Consider the following 15,979-nt stretch of genomic DNA (forward strand, 5'->3'; position numbering starts at 1 on the left):
TGCTCTAGCCCTTGTCATGGATACCATGATACTTCGATTGATAAGGCGGTTCTCTCTTTTTATCAATCTATGTTCGTTTGTCTCTGCCATCCCTCATCCGATCTCAATCTCGACCGCAATTATTCTGCCATTCTCCATCTTTCATAGCGTTCATTTCCTCTTCATCAATATATTTTTGTGCCATCCTCATTAATTGGTCTACACCTGCTGGTGGATCTCGTGCTAAAGCTAAGGCAAAAGGTCCTTCTTTACCCCCATGTATCAAAATGCTCACCATCATGTCAATCTTGAGGTCTTCAACGTCCAAAGTTTCATTGTTGAATCTTCCCACAAAACTTTTAAGAGATTCATCCTCTCTCTGCCTTATTGTAACCAAATATATAACGTACGCTTTTGGTCCTTTTTGCTCACAAAATGGGAAGTAAACTTTTGTAACAGCTGTTCGTACGACTGATGCTGCTATTGGGTAAGTTGGTGAACCATTTTTGTGCCTTTCCTACAAGAGCAGTAACAAATAATTTAGCTGTAATTGGACCTGATTGTCCATATAGATTCATTACTAACTCGAAGGCCACCACATGCCCTTGAGGATCCTTGGCTCCATCATATTTGGGTAGAGCCAACATCCTAAAATTTAGGTTTACCATTTCTATCAATATTTTATAACAAAAGGGTGAATTTCTATTCTGTGCTACTAATTCTCCTCGCCTCTTCAGTTCATCAATCTGTTTGTCTAATTGCTCTATCTATTTCCCCATCCTATCTACTTCGTCTAGGGAGATCCCTGGCTCTTTTCTATTAGTCCTCTCTCTGTTGCTGGATCCTACCTCTAAAGACTCCGGTTCACAACCTTTCACAGGCTCTCTTCTTCTCGCTCCTTCAGACGCTCTTTGAATTTCCTTTTCTTTAAATAGTTGATGTTTGGTCATTTCCTTACGAATAGGTGTGGCGGTCCTTCTTTCATAAGCCACAAGTGCGTTCCTTCCAGCTTCCTCCATCAATCTTTGTAATTCTCCCCTTGTCAATTGCACCATTTATTTTTCTTGCTTGGGCGTATTTTCCACTCCATGCATATCTTCCCTCGATGTTGCTTCCATTATCCTTCAAATGGCGACCCTTAGAGTTCCCATAGATGGCACCAACTGATCCGAATCGAAATATTTGACCTCCTTGGGAAATCCAAGCTCGCCATGTATTCACCGCAAATCGTGAATGGGTCATGATGATTAAACACGGACGTTAGGCTAGTCAATTTCTTGACTAAAATCCTCCGACGGTCAAGTTAGTTGGGGTCGAGGTACAAATACGTGATTTATAAGTTCAAAACTGAATGCAACAAATGTGCATTACCTCAAAATGATTCATATCTGAAGTATTTATAGGGCCCAAGTGTAAAGTATGGACTAGGCCACATGTCACCATCCAGGCACTCATGGCGTTTTATCGTGTGGTGGAGTATTCAACACTCAATTTGGGTGATTGTTCGGGCTCCAGAGGATCCAACCCGAGCACAAATACGTGGATCCTGGGGTTTTTAAGCTATTTATGTATATAGGAGGAGCTTTTTCATCTTTTTATTACCCCATCAATGTAAATCCCCTGTGATTTGAAAAATTACATCTAAAACATCCAAAGTTTGTTTTTTTCTAACAAATAAGCTCCTTCGTTAGTCAAAATTTACTGAATTTTTTTATAATAACATAAAAATTGAATCGGGGCTCAAAAAAGCAGAGAAATGAAGAAGTGACGTCCAAGCCCGTGGATGAGAATTGATATTTACCCTCAATTGGTTGATTACTGACTTATTACAAATCAAATAATTTTTTATGAACTAAACTACTCTTATAACAGTACATCTTCACATGCATTAATGCATGAAGACGTATAAGGGTAATTTGATCATAAAAAAGATTTATTTGGCATGCAATAAGTTTGTAATAAGTAAATTTGTGGGTTAATATAAATTTTTTTGTTAATATCAGCAAATTTTGTGAATTTTGACTAACGAATGGACTTATTTGTTAGACAAAAACAAACCTCACGGGTGCTAAATATAATGTCCCAAACCACAGAAGGTCTACGTGTAATTACACCAAACTTCAGGAGAGAGGAGTGTAATTATCCCTATTTTTTTAAATGATATTTTGTTGTGGTTACCACATATTATGATTGTGTTGTGGTTTAAGATCCTGTCATACTCATGTTATCTGTTTAAATTATTTGTTAATGTATTTTGTAGGATTAAATATATGTTTAGATTTATATGTGTTAACCTCCATATAATTAGATTTTAATTCTTGATACATATCGATTAATTATATTAATAGGACTAACAAACTTATAGTTGTAGGCGTAATTGTCCCTGGTGAACAACCTATGTGAAGCACACTAGATTACCATCAAGACCATCCTTGAGTATTTGAAAAGGACTCAAGTACACACATGTGCTGGTGAAGCACGCTGGACTACCGTCAAGACCATCCTTAAGTACTTGAGAAGGATTCAAGAGATGTTCTTGGTGTACGGCCATGGAGAGTCAGTATTGGAAGGGTATAGGAATGCTAGTTTTCAATCTGATGTAAATAATGTTAAGTCTTAATCCGATATCATATTCCAACTGAATGGTGGTGTGGTAGCTTGGAAGAGTTCCAAGCAGGATACCATAGTTGATTCCACCATAGAGGCTGAATACATAGCAACTTCGGAAGCTGATAAGAAAGCGGTTTGGATGAAAAACTACATCCAACATTTTGGGTATAGTGCTTTGCATTCTCGAGCCCATATCTTTTGTGAGCCGAGATCTCATCACAAATCCAAGCACACTTTTAGACACTACCATCTACTACGAGAGATGGTGGGCATATGTGATGTGAGAGTGGATCTCGTCAGTATGACAGATTTGCTGACCAAGCTCGTTTCATATATTGCCATACTCAGCATCTGGACAAGATGGGACTAAAGCACATGGATGATTGGCTTTAGTTAAGTGGGAATTGTCAGAATAGTTGACCAAAAAGCCAATTAGATTGGCTTTATTGTAATCTATTTAAGTAATTTCTTTTCGTTTTGTGATATCGAATTAAATGAATAAGAGCCGGTATTCATTTAGCCTTACTGTTTTGTTCTTACTCCTGTAATTTTCATACATTGCAACAAAGCCCACAGACCACTAATGAACTAATGAAGTTGGGTTTGTGTATTTGATGGCAACTACGAAACCATCTTGCGATGGTTGGATCTAAAATGTTCCAAATCGAGAGGCCTAAGAATGGGCATCAAGGGTTCTATTAGGACCTGCACTAAATATTGCGTCTATATGATGGGTGACGTATTTCATAGGCAGCAAGCATATGATGTCTATGCAATATTAGTGGGTGGTTGACAAAGGTTGTTAAGCCGACTAAATTGACTTGTGGGGAATTGTTATATGGAAGCTTGTAAGGCTTGGTCCGTATGACTTAAACTCCTTAGCTCCAATAATATGGGGTTTAGTCCTCAAACTTGAGGATCCACTCAGTCTCATATATAAGACGGCTGTATCTAGGGTCTAATAAAAGACAACCATGTTGATGTGGTTATTATAAGTCTTATTCTAGTTAGAACATGTATGAAGACTGGTGAGTTCCAAGAAAGGATCCATCGCCTATCATGAGATGATTAAATAAATTCCATTTGGACTTTTAAAAATTAATTAGATTAATTCTATGGAGGCCAAACTTATGGGTTTAATTCAGAGAAAAAACCATTACAAGATTTCACAATCCTATATAACAAATGTGGAGAGGATAACATATAAAAAGAAACCAGGAGTTTGCGACCTAGTAAGTGGGATGCAGAAAACAATGCCAAAAAATTCACAAAGGAAGTGTCCTGATCAAAATATTACATCAGAACGATGAATCATAGGATATTCCTCATAATCTTTGGAACGAGTTAAGCAGGGTTGATCCCTAAACGATTAATAATATGGTCAATACTATCATCTATAGGGAATCGAAGACCAAAGTCTAAGAGGGACAAATGTAAAATTAAGCAATTGGGTGGTGGATGATGCATAACTTCGTCCGCTAAGGAGACGTGGATAGCATAATCACGAGGAATATGATAATTGCGTCTAGTCTTGGGTATATCTTCTAACTTTTAGAGAACATCGAATACGGAGAGAAGCACATATCCGAGCTTCCTCACTATTTTGGGGGGAATTAGCGAGGTTGGCAAGATCAGGACCCCTAGGAGGCGAGTTGGTGCCAATAGGAGCGATCCTCAATTTCCATATCATGAGGGTGTGCGGATGAAAAGGAACTCGGCCCAAATTCGGAGTCGGAACCATTACTAGAATTACTTCTAGAAAACCTATTGGACATAAATAAATGCAAGCAAAAGGAGGGGATGTACCTAAGGAGGGTTGTGAGGATGGATCATGTAGGATCATATGTACACAACTGGTGAAGATCGCCAAAGATGAAGAGTTGGTGCCGAATTTTACAAGCAAAGTTGAGGTGGAGAATGGATACCCATTTTTATAAGGAGACTTGGAGGTGGTGCATCCAAAGGGTGGTAAATGAAGGGACATATCTCTTAAACAATTTATATTTAAGCCCAGAACATTAAAATTTGGCCCACCCGCCAAAAAGAACATTCGGGTTGGAAGAGTAAATGATGTGGGCTTCAATATATTGGTGAAAAGTGTCCATCAAAGCCTAATAGGACTAGGCTGAGAAAAGGTCTTTAGAGGAAGGTCCGAAAGGATCCAAGCCCATAGCGGAATAAACCCTGGTTTTTAGCGATGGATAAAATATGGTGTCATCCTAGACTACAACAGATGCGAATCGTACATTTGGGGGGGGGGGGACAATGTAAGTACTCTATTTAAAGAGATCTCAAGTATCTTTACTATTAACTTGTCACTATTTACTTCCAATATATAAACTCTCCTACCCAACTAACCTGATAGTTGGAGTGCTGACACTAGGATCAAGCCAGATCTCTTTTGTAGGTCTTCATCTTTTTGTTTACACAGATCCAATGCCAAGTCCTATTCTGAGAGATAAAAGTACGAGGTAGCATATCACGCATATAAGCAAGGCACATACTTTCTTATTCATGTAATAATAATAATAAATAAAAATTGTGTTCTGAAAATCTTCAAAATGTCCTATATTTATATCCTATATACAATCTCGAGTTATTTTCGATGATCCCAAAAAATAATATTCCCTCCATTTAAATAAAATACACACGTATACATAGAAATATCGTACCATATAACAAAGACGGACCCACCTTACAATTGGAGTTGGGAGGGGAGAGAGAATTGTGGTACAGCATCAACGGAGTTTCCAAGCTAGTACGACAAATCTGTGTTGTCTGATTAGAGCAGGAGAAGCACGTGTCTGAAATTTTCACTTGGGTCCATGTGGACGTGTCGCCCTCAACAACTCTTTCCCTTTTCTTTTTTTTTTCTTTATTTTTTTCCATTTTCGGTGAGAAGGAATCTGGGCCCACACGTTTATCCATAAGGCGCATATGTGAATTTTGTCACGTTCATGCACCAAATGTCCGATTACAAAATTACCCCTGAGAACTCGGTATTAGTGTGAAGTGATCCATGTGTTTTAGGGTTTTTATTTAATTATAAAGATTAAGTACACTTAAACACTCCTAAAAATAGAAATTTACATTTTTCTAAAAAAAATTTTGGAATTACATTTACACTCCCTCCAAAATTTTTAATTTTACCCGTCATTTAATATTCTTATGTAATAATTTTGTACTTATAATAAATAGATATAATGATATTAACCCACTATATACATATTAAATTTATTTTCTTATAAGAAAAAAAATTAATAATGAGAATATTAAATAAGAAGTAAAATTAAAAATATACGTAGTTATTTTTGCTAACATCAGCATTTTCTGTCCAATTCTAATGAAAAGGGGTCGGATATAAATGTAGAATTTTTAAAAATGGTATAAGTATAATTTTAAATTTTTTTTGAGAAAAAATATAATTTTGTATTTTTAAAGGACGTTTAAGTGTAATTAACTTTAATTATTAATATAACTTAGAAAGTGTAAGTGTATTTAACACACACAAAAAAGAGTATTGTAATTATTATTAACATTAAATAACACATATGGATTGTAATTTTTATGTAATATGTGTGTGACTTTCGCCGACGAATTTAATAATTTTGACTTATAAAATTGAGTGAAATAATCGCATTTCAAAGCTCAGAGCTAATATGGAAAATTGCGTTGGGTTCCAATAAGAAAAAAAATAATTGTTATTTTGATACATGAGTTTAATACTTTTTCCATATTGGTCCATTAAATTTTGTAAAAAGAAAAACTCAAATATTGAAAAACATTTGAATGATATATAGTAAATATGACAGGCATGGCAAGAAAGAAAAAGGAAATATTTTAATTTCAAATGAAATGAAAAAAGATATTTAATTAGATTTCCTAAAAATTTTCCTTATTTTTAAAAATAGGCTAATTTTTAATTTTTTAAGTTTAATATATTAATTTTATTGTAATCCAAGCTTAAATCTTTGTAATGAATATGAGTGATTTCTTATGTGTTAGGGCTAGCTGCAGATAAAATAAAGATAAATGGTAATTGAACATTTAGGCTTCTATAGTCAGTAAATGAGGAATAAAATAAAAAATATACAATAGAAAATGTAAGGATCAGTTGTAAATTATATGAGTGAAGAATAAATACTATTCCTCGTGCCACGCCGTCTATTCATACACATAATAAATATTTTTTTATATTTTAAATTATAGTATAAATAAGAATAAAATATATAAACTAACAAATACAGCTTAAATATTGAAAAATATTTTATTGATGTATAGTAAATATGATCGGCGTACTAAGAAAGAAAAAAGAAGTATTTTTTTATTTCAAATGAAATGAAAAAGATATTTAATTAGATTTCCTAAAATTTTCCTTATTTTATTTGAAAATTAAGTTTCTCATTTAATGGGCTAATTTTGAATTTTCTAAGTTTAATATATTAATTTAATTGTAATCTAAGCTTAATTCTTTGTAATGAATTTGAGTGATTTCTTAAGACCCTATTTACTTTATTGGATGAGTGAAGAATAAATACTATTCCTCGTGCCACGCCGTCTATTCATACACATAATAAATAATTTTTTATATTTTAAATTATAGTATAAATAAGAATAAAATATATAAACTAACAAATACAGCTTAAATATTGAAAAATATTTGATTGATGTATAGTAAATATGATCGGCGTACTAAGAAAGAAAAAAGAAGTATTTTTTTATTTCAAATGAAATGAAAAAGATATTTAATTAGATTTCCTAAAATTTTCCTTATTTTATTTGAAAATTAGTTTCTCATTTAATGGGCTAATTTTGAATTTTCTAAGTTTAATATATTAATTTAATTGTAATCTAAGCTTAATTCTTTGTAATGAATTTGAGTGATTTCTTAAGACCCTATTTACTTTATTGGATAGGATAATTAAGATTAAAAGTAGGATAAGATAATTCTGTTTGATAAAAATATTAGGATAAATATTATCATGTTACAATGTGGAATAAAATTAATTAAAACCACGAAATATCCTTTTATACATGTTTTATTGTATAACATATATAAATATATTAAATAATAATATATAAAAACATAGATAAATATCTTATTTAGTATAAATATATAATTTCTCGTATATATATAGAGAGAGGTGTGGATATTATCAATTGCGCCGGTGGAATAAGTTGCGCGATAAGCCATCCCACCTCAAGAGGTGTGATGAATGATTCCACTAAATCAATATTTTATTCTGGGCTCGGATTTTATTACATACTTATATAAAAAAGAAATAAAAAGTAAATAATGAATCAGAAACAATTGGATTGATTATCCAATTCAATCCTTCAATATGAACGTGACCTAAAATATATAATTTTATATATGTGTGTGTAAATATATATGGCCAAAAAGGTTAAATTTAAGTTATATTGTGATAATTGAAATAATTACAAAATTTTGATAAAGAAAATAAAATAAAAAGTGAAATAGATACCCACATTTTAAAGAATAAGCATTCCCTTGGTGCGTTCTTTACTCGCATAATTTGTAATTGGTTTTCATGATTTGACCTCCATACTATCTATTATTTACTGTAATTTACTATAATTATATAAAAAAATAAAATATATAAATTAATAAATAGATTTTCAGAAAAAGAAAGAAATTAAGAAAATAAAATTAATTTAAGGTATTATGGATATAATAATAGAATTGGTGTAGTGGTGTTAAAATAATGTGAATTCACTTCTATTTTTGAGTTTAATGCAATTTCTCTCCCTTTGATGCTTTTTTTTTTTTTTGGTGAAGGTAAATTTCATAAATGAGAGAAAAAATGGGTACAACAGTGCTCTGGAGTTTGGTTCTCTCTCAACAGGCCAAAAAATACGCCACTCTATAAAGTGCACTTGTGCTAATAGATCTAGGTAAGTCAACGCTAAGAATACGTAATCTGACATCCACTACAATAAATCTCGCTAAAATAATCGGGGTTCTCTCAGTGTGCTCGAATCGTCTCAGGTTACGCTTCCTCCAAATGTGGTAAACACATGATCCAAGTAGTGTGCGATTAGCCATGTTAACGATGTGCTTTCCCCTCCATTTCTGAGTGACCTATTGGATATCCATCTGCCACTCTTTGTTGTGCTATAGGAAACGAACCACACGACGGACAACAGTGAGGCAACACTGGCTATATTGGCAATGAAAAAATAAGTGCGAATGTGTCTCTATATAGCCCTCGTAAACTTATATCTTGAGACTGGAACCCCTTTGATGCTACAAATGAGTAATTTGCCCCCCTCCCCCCTCTCCCTCCCCTCATATTTTTTAAGATGAAATAATTTATCTCCCTATCTAAGGAGGTAAATTGCTTCATTTTGAAAAATACATGGGGTAAACTGTTGTATTTTTTAAAAATACAGAGATGTAAATTGCTATTTTTTTATATGGGGTAATTTGCTCATTTACATTATTATAAGGAGGTTGCTTGTATTTTTTTTCTTTATTTTTTTTAAAAAAAAGGCAACACAATTGATTTTTAGAATTATCTAATTAGAAGTACAATTGTTATATTTAAAAATTGGTACGGGGGTCACTAATCTCCGTTTATCAGTCTATAGGGTCTTTTTTTTTATACTAGTTATCATGGTACGTGCCATTGGATATAATAAATAATCTTTCATATTTTATAATATATTAAAAATAAAAATAAAATATATAAGCCTACAAATTACATTTAAAAAAAAAGAGAGAAAGAAATGAAAGAAAATCAATTTAAGGTATATTGACACAATAAAGAATTGGTATAGTGGTGTTAAAATGACGTGGAATTATTTTGATAAAATAATAATAATAACTATAATCAATTTCTAAAATTATCTAATTAGGGGTATAATTGTAATACTTAAAAATTAGTGTGACAGTATGACTAACTGCCATTTGTGAGTGCATATGACCTTTCTTTTTATATTACCACTAGTTATTGTGGCGTGGCACGCCGTTGCTGCGTGTATATAATAAATAATTTTTCAAGTTTTAAAATATATTATAAATAAAAGTAAAATATACAAATAACTACATTACATTAAAAAACTTAAAAAAACTAATTTATAGTTAAATATAATTTGAAAATTTGAATAAGATAGTTATCTTATTAGTTGAAGGGCATTTTTGATTTTAAAAAATATATGTGCGACGTTGTCATTGACCCCTATTTCTGAGTATGAAGCCCCTTTTTTTTATATTAGTATAGATAAATTACTATAAACTAATTTTTGTATAATTATCTAATTAGGGGAAAAAATTTCATATTTAAAAATTTATGTGACGGTGTGATTAATCGTTATTTGTGAATATAGAGAATTTTTTTTAATATATATTAGTATAACGGTGTCGTTTAAACCTTTTTTTTCTTAGAGAATAATTTTGTACCTATTCTAATTCTCAAACATGACAACTTGTATTAACCATGCTAAAAAATGGTTGAGCATTTTTAAGATGATGTGATTGAGATAAGAACTTAATTAATATAAATAATAATGAATTATTTGATTTGCCTATTTTGACCCAAGTACATGAATATTAGACGTTGAAAATAATCAAATAAATCTCTAAAGAGGATAATACCATTATTATTTGACTAGAATTAATTGTTAAGTAGTTCATAAAAGGAAAATGACAATAAAGTAACAATATTATAATAGTAACTATTTATCGACTGCTGTTGAAAATAATGTAATTCTTATAATGCCATATTCTACCTCACGTAAAATAATCAGTTCGAATTTTTTACTGTAAAATGGTGTTATATCTCATATTTTATTATTTTATTTATGTATACAATGATTGAATAAAATATTTATTATTTATATATACAATGATTGAATAAAATATTTATTATTTATATATGGTGTTAAGTAAGAAAAAAATAAAAAAAGTATGATATTATATTTATTTTATAATATAAGATTCAAATTATAAAGAAACAATACTATTAGAAGAAAATATATTTATAATAATATTGCATAAATAAAGCAAGTGTGGAAGCAGGTGGACAGTACCTTCCGCAAAAGGGGTAAAATGGTCAATTCGGTGGATAACCTGAATCATTGAAAAGTATTATATAAATCTTGGACTGAATCCATTTCTAACTTTCGTAAATCATTCTGCTTTTTCCTCTTTCTCTTCTTTCTTGATTCTCTGAAGAACAACCCACCAAAAAAGAGGGAAGAGAAGGAAGGAGGGAGTCTCACTTCTTGCGGTGCTTGAGGAGAAAGGAATTGGAATTTTGTTTATGCCGAATTGAAATTCCGGATTTGCAATTGAGATTTGGAGTTTCAATTTTGTCAATTTTGGGGAAGGGTTTATTGTTGGTTTGATGGTTCAGCTGATGGGATCGTTGCATTCGGAGAATGTTGAGGATTTTTCTGAAGAAGAGTATGGGTCGCTTGCGAAACGGTCCCGTTTGGCCGCCGCTCCGCTGAATCAGGTTATCATTTTTTTACCCCTTTTTAAGGGGGTTGGGGGGGGGGGGGTGGGGGGAGAAATTGATTTTAGTAGTTTGAATTGTCAAGGGTTTTGATTTGTTGTCATTGTTGCATCTGGGTTTTGGGTTTGAGTTCATGGCTTTTTCTTGTGATCTGTTTCGTGATGTATCGAGTTGAGGTTCCATTGCAGATGGAGTTTTCATGATTTTTTTAGTTTTTTATTTTTTTGGGAATGGCTGAAAAATGAGCTGTAAATGTAAGAATCAAGAAGCTCAAAATTGTTAAAACATAATCTACACAGGAAGAATGAAAGAATGGGACGAAACTCACCTCCAGCCATTGATTTCTTTGCTGAAGTGAGGCACTTCTGAAGACAAGGGCTGTAAGGTTTTTTAGCTTCTAAACTCTTATCACACTCCTCCAAATGATGGTGTGGTTGAGAAAAATAGGATGGTATGAGTATGACTTTAGTGACCCAAATAAGACTTCTTTATAAACTTTCTCCGGCACAAAGTTTGTAACAATGGAGTGATTTAGAGACCCAAGCATCATTCCGTCATAGTACCTTGTACATCACAAAGATTCCAACGAGATCTTGTTTGCAGGATTCTGAACTAATTTCAACACTTTTCAAGTATTAAGATACTTAATGGAACTTGAGATGGAGATTTTTGGGCCACTATATTGTTTCCAAATTTCATTTTCTTCTTGTTTCATGTAAATTCTCCTGAAATCATGTTTACGTGAATTACAAAGAAAATTAGTAGCAAATAGATTGAAGAAAAATGAAGTTCCCACGTTTGATGGTTTTCAATCAACTATTAGCTTCATACTAGAGCTTGATGAACAGTGATAAAATAATTTCTTTGACATCTTTGAGGAATTATTGTTAAAAAACATATAAGATTTCTTTACCTCTTGGTTTTCTTTATGTTCCACTGGTTCTTAACTAATTTCTTGGAGATTTAAGAAGCATAGCTAAATTTCTCAGAGATGGAGCTTTATTCTTTCTTTTTCAGCAGTTGAGCTCTGGCAACCATGCATTTGCAGTTCCACCTTCGCAGTATAATCCACTTGATGAGCCAAGTCCTTTGGGCTTGAGGCTAAGAAAAAGTCCATCATTGTTGGATTTGATCCAGATGAGGCTCTCCCAAGAAAGTAGCCCTTCTGTTTCTGTGACATCCAGTGAAGTTGCTGACTCTGGAAACAAGAAAGATATGAAGGGGAGTACCGCTTCAAGTGCAAACGACAAATTGAAGGCTTCGAATTTTCCAGCTTCATTATTGCGAATTGGCAGCTGGGAGGTAGTGCTTATGAACTTTGCCTTACATATTCTTATTGAACCAGTAGGTGTACTTAAATGTTTTCTTTTTGATTAGATAAATAAGATATAGTCAGAGTGAATAATCTGAAGTCGCATTTTGAAGCAGTTGAGCAGAATGAGGCATTGCAGTAGTTTTTTTCCTTTTGAATTGTCACTTAATTAAGATCCTGAGGTTCATATAGATTGAGAAGCTTGTTGGAAATTGTGAACAGTAGTTTGTAGGATTCCCCTGATATTGCTGACATAGGATTTTCTGGCAGTATGTGTCAAGGTATGAAGGTGATCTTGTGGCTAAGTGTTATTTTGCGAAGCATAAGCTTGTCTGGGAAGTTCTCGAAGGTGGCCTCAAGAGTAAAATAGAGATCCAGTGGTCTGATATTACAGCTCTGAAAGCTGATTATTCTGACAATGCTCCTGGCACTTTAACCATAGTGGTAATCCTATTTCCTTTATATGTATACAAGCATGTTTCTTAGCTATCAGAAATAAATGATTTTTGAAAGTTTGTTATCGAGAATAATCAGTTTTTTAATCTTATGTGGTCCAGCTAGCTAGGCAACCTGTCTTTTTCCGGGAGACCAATCCACAACCCAGAAAACATACTTTGTGGCAGGCGACCACTGACTTTACTGATGGGCAGGCTAGCATAAATAAGTAAGCCCTCAAAGATTTCTCATCCTTTTCCTTCTCATTGCAACAACCAAAACTTGTGAAAGAAATCTTTGCTATACTTTGTTCTTTCCACATTTCCATGATTGTGGTGTTGTGTTTTCCACATATCCACACTACTGAATGCTTTGGAGTTGTCACAAACATCTAGCGTCTAAACTAAGGACATGGTTCAACATCTTTAGATTGGCATCCCGTTTAATTGTTCTTGGCATAAATGCTTTGCTTTTATATGACTGCACTCACCCAGCAACCGAATGATGTCTGCCTTTGTAAAGGCTATTACCAATGCGTTTATCATGCATGCTTGCTCTCCTTTTCTTCTTGTGATTTAGTTTTTATTGTGTAAGCCTGATTTCTCGCCTACAGTGGTAATGGTTTTGCATCAAACCAATCATAGGGGTAAACGATTTCTCCTTCAAACATAGGATAAATTAAATTGCAATCCTTCCAGGAGTCGAGATTCTCTGTGAATTCATTTTCTTGTTTGCATGATTAAAGTTTAAAACTGCTAGGTGTTGCGCTTGGCCTGGAATGTAAAATGAACTTAAATAGTTTGTTTAATTTACATATTCATGGCTGTTTAAATGATGATTTTCTTGATAGACGTAAAGTGAAAAGGTTTTAGTGATGTTTTATTAGTGGAAACTGTGTTGGCTACTGACCTAATTGGATGGGTTTCTGATGCTATTTGAATAGGCAACATTATATACAATGCCCTCCAGGCGTGTTAAAACTGCTAGGTGTTGCGCTTGGCCTGGAATGTAAAATGAACTTAAGATAGTTTGTTTAACTTACATATTCATGGCTGTTTAAATGATGATTTTCTTGATAGACGTAAAGTGAAAAGGTTTTAGTGATGTTTTATTAGTGGAAACTGTGTTGGCTACTGACCTAATTGGATGGGTTTCTGATGCTATTTGAATAGGCAACATTATATACAATGCCCTCCAGGCGTGCTAAATAAGCATTATGAAAAGCTTATCCAGTGTGACATGCGTCTCAGTATTTTGAGCCGACAGCCTGAAATAGTTATGGATTCACCATACTTCGAATCACAAGCTTCTGTTTCCGAAAATTCAGAAGAATCTAAAGTTGATGGGTGCAGTCAACTGCCAGCTGGTGCTATAGGATCCCCTATCTCTGTCTTCCAGGATGCAGCATCACCAGCTGCTGCACAGTTGCCTTCATCCAGAATTGGACAGAAACCTTTGACAGCTCAACATGTATCTAAAGAAGCGCCATCACCTAGCTCAGGTATACAATACCTTCGTACACTTTTGAATATTCATTTTAGTGGATCTGAAACTTGGTTTTTAAGCATCAACCATAGCCGTAAAGATTTAATGAATTAACCATCATTGCGTATGAGAAGGCTGTTCTAGATGCTAACTATTATCAGCTCTGGACTACTGTCAGTTCTATATGTATGACCTTACCATGGTTCTTGATCGAATAGTCAATTTTATTAGCATTTCTTTAGAATAAATTATTCATAAAAATCATCCGTTTTTCATGGGAAAAGTTTGACAAGAATATCAAACATTTCATCTGTGTGCTTTTGCTTCAGCCCTTTGCTGAAGACTACTATTAGAACTCTGAAGCTAAATTTTTCTCTTCTTTTTAGTTCTAGTATGTCCCATAAATTCTGAGTTGTGGCTTCGTGCTGAATTGTATGGTAAATTGTGGAGTTGACATCATTCCTATTAGCTTCTGCAAAACTGTTTCCATACTTTTGAATCCATCCTCTGTCTGATCATGTTCTTTAATACTAACAGTGATGGACACACAAGCAATTGAAGGGAACAAAATGAGTGATGAGCAGGATTCTGGCGGTCGAAAAAGTTGGGAATCATTGATGGTGCCAGGGCTACGCCCCTCTATGTCAATGAGTGATCTTGTGAACCACATTGGAAATTGTATTTCAGAGCAAATGACTTCTGGAAGTTTACCCTTAGAGAAGGCATCAGAATGCCAAGACATGCTGGAAAACATTGCCCAAGTTATGCTAAGCGACAATCACTGTGCAACGGGTTTGGACGAGAAGTCACTAATGAAAAAGGTGAACTCTCTCTGCTGCCTATTGCAGGATCCTGCCATAGCTTCCAGTTCGCAAGTTGATGGAGAGAACCGTCTTGAAGTTGCTGATCGTGGGAAAAACGTGTACTTTGACCTTGTGAATGATTCCACACACGAGAAGGCTAATAACATCATACAGGCTCCTGAAGGGAATTTTAAGGATGGCTCTGGTTGTAAGCAGGCACCTTCCATGGCGAGAAAAGATTCATTTGGGGACTTGCTTCTCCATCTTCCCCGTATTGCTTCTCTTCCAAAGTTTCCAAAGTTCTTGTTCGGTATAGCAGAAGATGATGAATACCAAGCTACATAAATTGTTTCTTTAGCTGTATAAGTTGATAGCAACTAGGGTAGCTGGTTTTGGTTTCTCTTATTGGAATCTGTGGTTTAGAAGGCTTTGATTTGTAACTTCATCCTGGCATTTGAAGGGATTCTGAGATTAATGTTTATGAAGAATCCTGATGGTATAGCATAAGGATAGGACTGTGACTTCCCTGTTGTTTTCCAGGTTAGACGAGATTGTCTGCTTTGGTTCTGTAAATAAATTAGCATTGATCCCCTAGTTCATATTTCTGGCTGAAGTCCTCCGCTCTGAAAAAGAAGCAAGCAGTGATTGGCTAAGTATTCATATACCGTTCCCTTAATTTTCTTCACCAGGCTTTGTTTCTAACATCCTTTTTCTTTTCTCCTCTTCTCCTTTTTGATGAGTGATGTTGTGCTTGTAACTCTATCAAGTAAGAATGGTTGAACTGTCTGAAAGTGTAATTCTTGAGGTTGCTCAGACAGCTATGTCATCCAATTATTTCTGTACATTTCTCTCTTTGTATGCTTTATGGGATCAGA

The 15,979-nt window shown here is 33.8% G+C and overlaps 1 protein-coding gene across 2 annotated transcripts; it reads left to right on the forward strand.

Moving 5' to 3' along the window:
* The first annotated feature begins 10,722 nt into the window (after window positions 1–10,722).
* LOC105155471 (ATP-dependent DNA helicase) lies at window positions 10,723–15,703 on the forward strand. 2 transcript variants are annotated; one of them, XM_088877774.1, is made up of 6 exons: window positions 10,723–11,069; window positions 12,087–12,371; window positions 12,652–12,825; window positions 12,939–13,045; window positions 13,989–14,317; window positions 14,839–15,703. In XM_088877774.1, the coding sequence occupies exons 1-6, from the start codon at window positions 10,959–10,961 to the stop codon at window positions 15,447–15,449; spliced, it is 1,617 nt and encodes a 538-aa protein (XP_088733900.1). In that variant the 5' UTR covers window positions 10,723–10,958; the 3' UTR covers window positions 15,450–15,703. The 2 variants fall into 2 exon arrangements, with proteins under 2 accessions (XP_088733900.1, XP_088733901.1); XM_088877775.1 differs by having other exon boundaries at window positions 12,090–12,371.
* Window positions 15,704–15,979: the final 276 nt, after the last annotated feature.

The sequence above is a fragment of the Sesamum indicum genome, linkage group LG2, assembly GCF_026168435.1.
Source record: "Sesamum indicum cultivar Baizhima isolate 11 linkage group LG2, ASM2616843v1, whole genome shotgun sequence".
Classification (NCBI taxonomy): Eukaryota; Viridiplantae; Streptophyta; class Magnoliopsida; order Lamiales; family Pedaliaceae; genus Sesamum; species Sesamum indicum.

Coding starts and splice junctions, on each gene's coding strand:
- LOC105155471 (XM_088877774.1), top strand. CDS start 10,959: ATGGTTCAGCTGATGGGATCGTTGCATTCGGAGAATGTTGAGGATTTT. Junction 11,070..12,086: donor CCGCCGCTCCGCTGAATCAG/GTTATCATTTTT, acceptor TTTCTTTTTCAG/CAGTTGAGCTCTGGCAACCA. Junction 14,318..14,838: donor AGCGCCATCACCTAGCTCAG/GTATACAATACC, acceptor TAATACTAACAG/TGATGGACACACAAGCAATT.